Source organism: Diospyros lotus, chromosome 2 (assembly GCF_014633365.1).
Source record: "Diospyros lotus cultivar Yz01 chromosome 2, ASM1463336v1, whole genome shotgun sequence".
In the NCBI taxonomy this organism is placed as follows: Eukaryota; Viridiplantae; Streptophyta; class Magnoliopsida; order Ericales; family Ebenaceae; genus Diospyros; species Diospyros lotus.
Genome location: NC_068339.1, coordinates 46387276 through 46397985, shown reverse-complemented (window position 1 = coordinate 46397985; position 10710 = coordinate 46387276). Strand labels below are relative to the sequence as shown.

General features: G+C 41.1%; 2 protein-coding genes across 2 annotated transcripts; one reads left to right on the top strand and one right to left on the bottom strand.

Moving 5' to 3' along the window:
• Positions 1 to 26: 26 nt before the first annotated feature.
• Positions 27 to 2205, bottom strand: LOC127794557 (17.4 kDa class III heat shock protein). The gene is made up of 3 exons (XM_052325738.1): positions 2041 to 2205; positions 1332 to 1544; positions 27 to 729 (listed from the first exon to the last, which is right to left on the bottom strand). The coding sequence occupies exons 2-3, from the start codon at positions 1518 to 1520 to the stop codon at positions 478 to 480; spliced, it is 441 nt and encodes a 146-aa protein (XP_052181698.1). The 5' UTR covers positions 1521 to 1544; positions 2041 to 2205; the 3' UTR covers positions 27 to 477.
• Positions 2206 to 9420: 7215 nt separating this feature from the next.
• LOC127795591 (auxin-responsive protein SAUR78) lies at positions 9421 to 10112 on the top strand. The gene has a single exon (XM_052327371.1). It carries the CDS (start codon positions 9442 to 9444, stop codon positions 9787 to 9789), a length of 348 nt encoding a protein of 115 aa, XP_052183331.1. The 5' UTR covers positions 9421 to 9441; the 3' UTR covers positions 9790 to 10112.
• The last annotated feature ends 598 nt before the right edge of the window (positions 10113 to 10710 follow it).

Sequence of the window (10710 nt, the reverse complement as noted above, 5' to 3'; positions counted from 1 at the left end):
AAAAAAAAATCAGGGACAAATCGAGATTGACCTAGTAGTGAGATGTTATAATAGTCTCCTGTGATCACAATATAAATCTCCCTTGAGAGTAAATTAACACGCAATCATCCAACACCCTTGGTTGGCATGATCACTGGACTGTTGAATAAGTTTACAAGTATTTATGAGTTCACATCAATAGCCAAGAGAGAGATAAATGTCACTTAGTCTTGGTAGAGAACATCTTTAAGGTAGCCATCTTGAATTTTGCAAATGCAAAACAATCCCCAAAGCACCATGCAGATCCCAAAAACTAGAGCCAGATCCAGCTACACTCCCAAAGGAGATGCTGCTATCTACCAATAAGTCCTACCGACAACAGAGTTGAATATAACTCCCAAAGGAGACAACCATCTATAAATAAGTTCTACTATCTATAAATAAGTTATAATGATGAGAGTTGAACCAACAGATAACTTGGAGATGCAGCTAGTCCTTTCAGGCAATGGCAACCTCAACAGTCTTGGGCTTGGGTGGCGGCGGCAGCTTCTCCACAACCACAGTCAACACCCCATTTTTGCACTTGGCGCTGATGGCAGAGTTGTTGGCATTGTTGGGCAACCGGAACTTCCTTAGCAGCTTCTGGGGTGCCCGCCTTTCAAGCCTGATGTACTTGCAGCCTTCTTCATCCTCTTCACGCTTCCTCTTTCCATGGCTCCTGATCACCAGGGTGTTGTCCTCAACAGTGACCTGTATCATTTGCACATCTCCAATCCTTAGCAACACCAAATGGCTTGCCAAAATCTACTCTCATTCTCAGTTCAAAATTTAAGAACCCATTAGCACACGCACTTTGAATCCAGTTGTTCGCATTTCCATCCAAAAGTGGCAATGGTGCTAGAAAATCTAAGGCTAATAGGGAAACAATAAGATATCAAGTCTTAATGCTACTAAGTGAGTCAGCTATATCAAATTTAAAGTTGCCAAACACAAAATCTAAAGCCAATAAAAAAATTAACATATCAGGTCTCAATTCCACCAGATGAATCGACTACATGGATTATATCTCACCAATCATGAAATCTAAAGCCAACATCATCATATCAATCGTTGATCCCACCATGCCTTGTTGGATATAAAAATTCAAATTCACTAATCATTTTAACAACCCTTATAACTCATCACGAAATCTAAATCCAATAACTCAGAAAGCATAAAAATGAAACTAGAACCGAACTGTTGATTAATGAACCAAATTTCAATTCAGATGAGAAGACTAAATGCTATAGTGATGGTGGAAGACTGAATTTTGATCAATTTGCTAATGCAGAATGAGGAAAGCAAAAGAATACCTGAATTTCAGACTTGGATAATCCGGGGACATCCATGTAGAAAATGTACTCTTTGGGAGTGTCCATAATGTCAACAGGGATGCCATAGACTCCCCTGTTCTCTGTCTCATTCACCCCTGAAGGAAATACAAGTTTCCCCACACTCTCCGGGAAGTTTAACAGGTGATCAAAATCCACCACAGAGCTCATTTTTTTCGGGAAAATTAACAGATTCTGCATGGTATTACAGTATTTTCTTAGCAACCCAATTGCAAATACGACTCTCGAAACTGTTTCCCTAGAACAGTTACAGAGAAAAATTTTGGAAACATAATAAATTTGGAGCTATCTAGTTTTTTCTTCTTTTTCTCTCTTTCTCCATGAGATGATAGTCATCCCTTTCACATAAGGCCTCACTGTAAAAAGCTGAATAAATCAGAGATATGAGTTGAATGCAGGAAGTACGCAAGACCAAAGAACAGAGAGAGACACTTTAATGCCTATTTCGTTTTCTTCTATAAATTCCCAGAATTGATGGCAGAAACCCCCAAATCCCCTGTTTGGCTGCCGGGAAAACGCTAGGAAACTACGAGAAAGTTTGCATGGCAAGTGAAAAGATCCCAGAATTCTCTTTAACATCTAAACAGACATAGCATGACATTAGCAAATACGAAAGAAAAAGGGGGGGGGGGGGGGGGGGGGGGGGGGGGAATTGACCTGCCGAACTTACCTCTCAAAGGTAAAATAATCTGCAGAAGAGAAGAAGGAAGAGCTGTTTGGTTCGCAAGAAACGGGCGAGAAAATTACGGGGCTCAGAAGGAAACTAGAAGAGCAACTTCGTAATGGGCAGACGGCAGTCTATCCTTGGAACATTACTGCACTGAGGGAAATGTCTAGAAGACTCTGGCATTGTAAGGGAATGCTCACACCTTAGATTTGATCGCAGCCGTCCACGTTATGATCACCAAAGGTGAAGGGGTTTATTATTTGCCACGTGTAAAGGTTGCCTCGGGTGCCGCTTATATTATATCAGTTCGATTCAGAGAAAAAAATATATATAAAAAGTAACAAAACTATATATAAATTAAATTTATAAAATTAATCTCACTAAAAACTAATTAAAATTAATTTTTCACAAAAAATAATTCATGTTATTTTTTTTTATCTAAAATGCTAAATAATTCATAATTTTTAAACACGGGGCAAATTAACATCACTTGCTTTGTCACACACACTAAGAAATTTAGAATATTACAAGATGGTGAGTTTGATCCTATTTATGGAGTTTAGGATTGGCTTAGACTAAATATTAATTTTTAAAATTTTTAGATAGAACAATTTGGTCTTCAATAGAATCAAATTTGTGAATTTAATTAGATTAGCCAAACTTGTATGTATTTTTTATCTCTGTACTTTTATATATATTTTTTTTATAAAATATCCTTTGGACTCCTATCGCTCAATTTTATAATTTTTGGCATGAGAGATAAATTTAAGTCTGATCTACAGTGATTATGCAAGGAGTGGATTTGAACTTGGGAATTCCAACCATCCAACCTTGTTGTTGACGATTAGGGTAATCTTAAGGGACTTCTTATGATCACTCGAACATTTTATAATTTTAATTATATTCTTTATAAAAAAAATTAAAATATAAGAATTAAATTAAGTGAAAAGTGTAATTATATAGATGTAATTAAAATAATAAAAATTTAAATAATTATGTCACAAAAATATAAAAATATAAATATAAATTTAGACCGGATCAATTTAACGTTTTGGGTCTAGCTGAACTGTAAGATTAAAAAGTTTCGTGACCTTTTATTTGTGGGGGTGAGTGCCCGCTACCCCGACCAGCCTTGATTGGGCCGATTCTTCACCTAGTTCCATTTTGGGCCAGTCGGCCCGTTGATTCTCCCGAAGTTAATTCCCTAACCGTCCAAGGCCCAATATGACCCACCCAACGTGCATTTCTTAGTTGATATGGGCTTAATATAAATCTCTTAAACGCTTTGAGCCCATAAATGGCCTCCCAAATGCGAACGGGCTGAACATTGGCCCAATAAGCCCACCATAAACAAAAAATAAAAATTAAACAAACAGCCGAACGGGCCAATGCGAACGGGCTTAAGAATACTTTTGTAAATATAATTTTTAATATAAAAAAATAATTATTCAATTAAAAAATAAACATAAACTCTTATCATTATGAATCATGACTTATTAATTAAAAATAAAAAATAATCAAATATAATACAAGTAATAAATTTAAAATTTTTGAATTAGAGTGAGAGATAAAATGTTTCCATCTCTAATCACTTTGTGATTAGAAATGCATTTCTTATATTTTTTTAATATTATGAAATAGTCTTGAGACGTTTTTAAAATTATAAAAACAAACTAAAAATATTTTTTTAGTATTGTAAACAAACCTTATTTGACATGTAAGAAGAGAGCAAAACTCAATCTCGCCATACAATATTTGATGATTAAGTCAATATTAGTAACAAAAACAAAACAAAATAACAATATGCAATAAATGATATACCTAGTCATTGAAAGTTGTACTTTTATATAAACATATTGTAAAACTAATAAAGGGCCATAATCATGCCACATAAGTGAACTGATCTTATCTCATGGGCTAGTCTTGGGTGCAAGGTGAAATCCCTCGTGGGCTAGTCTTAAGAAAGGTGGTGGAGATCTAGGTTTTAAAAAATATTACTTGAATGCTCAAAAATATTAATTTTATATTAATATATTATATTATATATCGAATCAATATAAATATATAATATGCTAAAAATTACTCTAAATATATAAATAACATTTAAGATTAATTTTGATGCCACTTGAACTTATGTGTAGGGCGTGAAAATGGTTGGTTCGGTTACCAAATCGACCCAAATATAGTAACTATTCCTTCCTGATCAAGAGAGGACAATCGGAGGCAGGGCGCAGGCTCTGGTGACGGGTTCATTCGGGGGGCGACTGGCATCTACAAGCACTCCGACGACCGAGTGAGTAAAGGAGTAAGGAGAAACAGTGTATCAACAGGTCAGAGGTTAGAACATATCTTGGCTCTGAAAAGAGTTGGTTGATATAGGAGGAGAAGATGTTCTCCTGCATGCATGTGTCGTGCGTTTGCAGGTGATGGGATTGGCTATTCGACGCCGGTGGAGGTTCCCAAGTGGAAGCATAGTGGCGACGGGACCCTAATTAATGTGGATGAGATCCGCCATTAATGAGGACAGGGTCTGAGGTGGCCTCGTGGATACCCAATGGGAGTCGCAATGATGTCGTGGCAGGCTGGCGCTGGGCCAAGGCTGGGTCCAGAGGGAAGACCAAGATTGGGCCTAAGAAGAGGGTCGAGATTGGGCTTAAGAAGATTATCGAGATTGGGCCTAAGAAGATGGCTGAGATTGGGCCCAGACAGTCCACAACCCCTAGGTCAGATGTTCGAGAAGTGAGCATTCAAGCTAAAGAATGGGAAGTCTGGACGATTTTTGTTGCATACGCTAGTTTTGGAAAGCTGGATGTCTGATTCAAGGCACGACTTTGGAGTCAGGCCTAGGTAGACAAGAGGTTCGGCGTGCCTGTCTGGTACAAGGTACGACTTTAGAGTGGAAGTTGGACAGAGGCAGGCTTGAGGTCTTGTGACGAACTGCGTTGACCTAGGTCTGGATCACTGCAAAAGAATGACCAAGGTGGGCTCAAGGTCCTGTGACGAACTACGTCGACCAAGGTCCGAAGCACTGCAAATAGAGGACCGAGGTGGGCTCAAGGTGTTGTGACAGATCGCGTCCACCTAGGTCTGGAGCACTGTAAATGGAAGACCGAGGCGGGCTCAAGGTCCTATGACGGACCGCGTCGACCTAGGTCTGGATCACTGCAAATGGAGGACCAAGGCGGGCTCGAGGTCCTGTGACGGATCGCGTCAACCTAAGTTCAGAGCACTGCTAGCGAACGATCTAGGTGGGCTCGAGGTCTTGTGACGGATCGCGTCGACCTAGGTCCGGAGCACTACAAATAAAGGATCGAGGTGGGCTCGAGATCCTGTGACGAACCATATTGACCTTGGTCCGAAGCACTGCAAATGGAGGACCGAGGCGGGCTCAAGGTCTTGTGACTGACTGTGTCGACCTAGGTCTAGAGCACTGCAAATAGAGGACCGAGGCGGGCTCGAGGTCTTGTGCGCATGTCTGATACAAGGCGTGGCTCAATAGGGCTGTGGCAAACTGGAAGCCCTAGAGCAATGATGGGGCGGTGCCCAAAGTCCTGTTAATACTTATATTGAATAAGTTACGAGTAATTAAATGAAAAATTCTTAGCTACCTTATATTTAGCGAGTCGAGTGAGTCCGAGGTGACACGAGATCTGTTTATGCTGTGCCTATTTGATACAAGGCTAACTTTAGGGAGTGGCTGAGGTTACTTGATGCCGGGGCTGGACCGAGAAAGCTTGAGGTTTGCCAATGCCTGTTTGATACAAGGCTATCTTTAGGGAAAGTGGCTGAGGTTACTCGAAGCCGGGGCTAGACTGAGGAAGCTCTATGTTTGTTAATGCCTGTTTAACACAAGGTTATCTTTAGGGAGAGTGGCCGAGGTTACTCGAGGCCGAGGCTAGACCGAGGAAGCTCGAGGTTTGCCAATGCCTATTTGATACAAGGCTATCTTCAGCGAGAATGGCCGAGGTTACTCGAGGCTGGGGCTACACCAAGGAAGCTCGAGGTCTACCAATGCATGTTTGATACAAAGCTATCTTCAGCGAGAGTGGCCGAGATTACTCGAGGTCGGGGCTAGACCGAGGAAGCTCGAGGTCTGCCAATGCCTGTTTGATACAAAGCTATCTTCAGCGAGAGTGACTGAGGTCACTCGAGGCCGGGGCTAAACCGAGGAAGCTCAAGATCTGCCAATGTCTGTTTGATACAAGGCTACCTTCAGGGAGAGTGGCCGAGGTTACTCGAGGCTAGGGCTAGACCGAGGAAGCTCGAGGTCTGCCAATGTCTGTTTGATACAAGGCTATCTTCAGCAAGAGTGACCGAGGTTACTCGAGGCCGAGGCTAGACCAAGAAAGCTCGAGGTCTGTCAATGCTTGTTTGATACAAGGCTATCTTTAGCGAGAGTGATCGAGGTTACTCGAGGCCGAGGCTAGATTAAGAAAGCTCGAGGTCTGCCAATGCCTATTTGATATAAGGCTATTTTTAACGAGAGTGGCCGAGGTTACTCGAGGCCGAGGCTAGACCCAGGAAGCTCGAGGTCTACCAATGCCTATTCGATACAAGGTTATCTTCAGGAAGAGTGACCGAGGTTACTCGATGGCGAGGCTAGACCGAGGAAACTCGAGATCTGCCAATGCCTGTTTGATACAAGGCTATCTTCAGTGAGAGTGGCCGAGGTTACTCGAGGCCGGGCTAAACCGAGGAAGCTCGAGATCTGCCAATGCTTGTTTAATACAAGGCTATCTTCAGGGAGAGTGGCCGAGGTTACTCTATCGAGGCCAAGGCTAGACTGACGAAGCTCAAGGTCTGCCAATGCCTGTTTGATACAAGGCTATCTTCAACGAGAGTGACCGAGGTTACTCGAGGCAGAGGTTAGACCAAGGAAGCTCGAGGTCTATTGTCTACCAATGCCTGTTTGATACAAGGCTATCTTTAGCGAGAGTGGCCGAGGTTACTCGAGGCCGGGACTAGACCGAGGAAGCTCGAGGTCTGCCAATACTTATTTGATACAAGGCTATCTTAGCGAGAGTGGCCAAGATTACTCGAGATCGGGGCTAGATCGAGTAAGCTCAAGGTCTACCAATGCCTATTTGATACAAGGCTATCTTTAGCAAGAGTGGTCGAGGTTACTCAAGACCGGGGCTAGACCGAGGAAGCTCGAGGTCTGCCAATGCCTATTTGATACAAGGCTATCTTTAGCAAGAGTGGCCGACGTTACATCTAGTAAGGAAATAGTTGCTTAGTTATAATATCTCCATAGGCTAGCCGCGTTCCATGACCTGGGCAAGGGCCTTCTTGGGAGTTCAACTAAGTAGTAAGCTCCGTTACCGAGCTGCTCTTTGTTGTATTTCGAGCTGCTCTTTGTTTGGTAGCATGTTCGTGGATTTGGGCTTGGCCTCTAGTTTCCTGGATAAGGTCAAGGTCGGCTCGTTGTTCTTCATCGTTGGTGTCTTCACGAAAATGTTGTCTCCTGGGGCTAGGTTCTTCAATCTCTACAGGGATCATGGCCTCTGACCGATAGATGAGTCAAAAAGGTGTTTCCATGGTCAAGGTTTGAGCTGTGGTGTGATACGACCACAACACCATGGGGAGTTCTTTTGGCCATGTGAATTTGGAGCCATCAAGTCGCTTTTTTAAACCGGCTTAGATAACCTTGTTAGCGGCTTCTACTTGGCTGTTGGTCTGCGAGTGTTCGACTAAGGTGAAGACCTGGTGGATCTCGAGCTCCTAACAGAAGTCTTGGAGCTTGCTGTTGGTTTTTGGTTAACTTAATGACTTGGTTTTGAAGTTGTTGGACAGAGAAGAACCTCCATAATAGCTAGGTTTTGCGGGAGGTGGTTGGTGTTGTTTGGCTCCTGAGCAAAGGCATTTTTGGCTCGCACCATGGCAAGGTAAGGGGGTTGGGTTAAGAGGCTCTTATGAAGTTATGGGATAGGTAAGTTTTACCGAGCCCCACGGTGGGCACCAGATGTTCTTTCCTAACCAAGAGACGACGATAGGAGGCGGGGCGTGGGCTCCGGCGACGGGTCCATCCGAGGGGCGGCTGACACCTGCAAGCACTCTGACATTCGAGTGAGTAAATGAGTAATGAGAAGCAGTGTATCAACATTTCAGAGGTCAGAACATACCTTGACTCTGAAGAGAGCTGGTTGATATAGGATGAGGAGATGTCTTTCTGCATGCATGCGTCATGCGTTTGCAAGTGATGGGACTAGTTATCCAGTGCCGGTGGAGGTTCCCAGGTGAAAATATGGTGACGACGGGACCCTCATTATTGTGAATGGGATCCGCCATTAATGAGGGTAGGGTCTGAGGCGACCGCGTGAATACCCAGTGAGAGTCGCAATGATGCCGTGGCAGGCTGGCACTGGGCCAAGGTTGGACCTAAATGGAGGACTAAGATTGGGCCTAATAAAATGCCCAAGATTAGACCTAAGGAGAGGGCCCAATCTAAGGAGAAGGCCGAGATTGGGCCCGAATGGTCCACTAACCAATTAAACTAAATCGAGAAGTAAAATCGAATCAAATTGATCGATTAACTCGAAAAATCGAATTAACTGATAAGTAAAAAAACTAAATCCAAACCATATGAACTGAAGAAAAAAAAAATCAGAAGTAACTGATAAAAAACATACAAAACTAACGAAAATGACATCATTTTATAAATATCAAAATATCATGTTAAAATTCGATCAGTTTAGTTAGTTTGGTTATTCTAATAAAAAAAATTGAACTAAAAATTGAAAAATCAAACTTTTGAAAAAAAATTAACCAAACTAAATCAAAATTGAACCGAATTGACAAATTATTAGTTTAATTCGATTAATTCAGATAAACTAAACTTTTGCTCTCTCTTACGTGTGATGCCACATGGGTTTAACTTTTAACTCTCCAAATTTTGTTATTTGTACATTACAGGTTGGCGTACACAAAACTTAAATGAGAAAAATACCTTTCACTCAATTATAAAATACCTCGTTCTCATTTTCTTGCTCCAACAATTCTCTCTCGTCGCTGCATTATCCCTCTCACCGTCATTGCACACACTTTTCTCTGTACAACGACTATAAGAGGGAGGATATAGTCGCAAGAGGTGACTGGGCAACAAGAAAATCAGTTGTTGATGCATGGGAAGGAAAGGTAGAAGGGAGAGAAGGAGAAGGGGGTCATATATCAGAAAATCCTATAACTATGAATGTAGTGCATAATCCGAACTCCCCCCGACCGACTTTGTCAATCGAAAATCCGCAAGTATTTTGCCCGCGAAAATATCCAGAAACTGGGCCCCGCACCTTCAAAGTCTAAATTTCCAAATTTACCCCTACGCTCCCTCTGTTTTTATACCAGCGCCATCCCCTCCTTTTCCCCGCACTGAGATCTCTCTCTCTCCCCTCTCTCTCTCTCTACCCTATGAAGATTTTGAAGCTCACAAAGCTCAGGTCTGCACTGAAGAGGCGGGCGTCCATCGGAAAGGTCGACAGCTCCGTCTCCGACTCCACCACCGAGGAAGCCAGGGTCGCCGGGAACCTCCACGCCGTGTACGTCGGGAGGTCTCGGCGACGGTACCTCATCCGGTCCGAGGTGATGGAGCACCCGCTGTTCCGAGTCCTGGTGGAGAGATCGGACGGCTCCGACGGAGTGATCAGCGTGGCGTGCGAGGTGGTGCTTTTTGATCACTTGCTCTGGATGCTGGAGACCGCCGGTGACTCGCGTTTGGACTCAACGGACGAGCTCGTCGAATTCTACAGTTGCTATTGATTATCCATCAATTATATACGTGAATCTTCTTCGCGGTAAATTGCAGTAGTTTGGAGGTAGAGATGGAGATGATGATGATGATGATGATGATGATGATGGTGATGAGATCTGATTAATTAGCGATTTAGCGTTGAGCTTAGGTTGATCTTGACGTCGACGACGATTCGTCGCTCTATATGTTGCATGTGATCCCAATTCCAACTGCAGTGCTTCAGTAGTTTGTTTTTGGCAACAATTCACCAATGTGATCATGGAAATTGTTTTAATCACAGATTTTATTTATTTACAATCCCTAAACAAAGTTTAAAACAGTGTGGTACGCGAAAAAAGAGATACATTTATTGACGCGTTAATGTTTCGATAAAAATTTAAAAATAATAATTTTTAATAATTAAAATATTAAATTTTTATTTGTATATATTAATTTTTTATAAATATAATATTTTTTAATTATTAAAAAAATATTAAGCTCTTCCTTCTCCTATATTTTAGATGAAAAGAAATTGATTCATAATAATTTTTAAAGTAGCAAATGAGCGAGGCTCGATATTCAATTTGACTAAAACTTTGAGTTAGTTCGTTCATAATAATTTTACCTTTTTTTTTTTGTAATCTCGTTAAATTTTGATAATATATTTTTAATAATTTTAAATTAAAAAAATAATTATATCAATAAATTTTAAATTCATGACCTTAAAATTAAAATAATCCTATTTTACAACTCATTAAATCTTATCTTTATTTAAATTTTGTTTACAAACTAAATAGCCTGTAATTTTCAGTTGCCATCTAATAAATTTTTAGTTGAAATCTTATTTATTCAATATCTATTTAAATACAAATGAAGGTCGCGAATTTGAATTTTAAAATAAAGATATTTGAATTTTTTTTTTTTACTATTTATATATATTTGTATATATT

Bases quoted from the DNA above. Each gene is read 5' to 3' on its own strand.
- LOC127794557 (XM_052325738.1), bottom strand. From the start codon at position 1,520: ATGAGCTCTGTGGTGGATTTTGATCACCTGTTAAACTTCCCGGAGAGT. The intron at 730-1,331 runs GTATTCTTTTGC...CAAATGATACAG, and splicing joins TATCCAAGTCTGAAATTCAG to GTCACTGTTGAGGACAACAC.
- LOC127795591 (XM_052327371.1), top strand. From the start codon at position 9,442: ATGAAGATTTTGAAGCTCACAAAGCTCAGGTCTGCACTGAAGAGGCGG.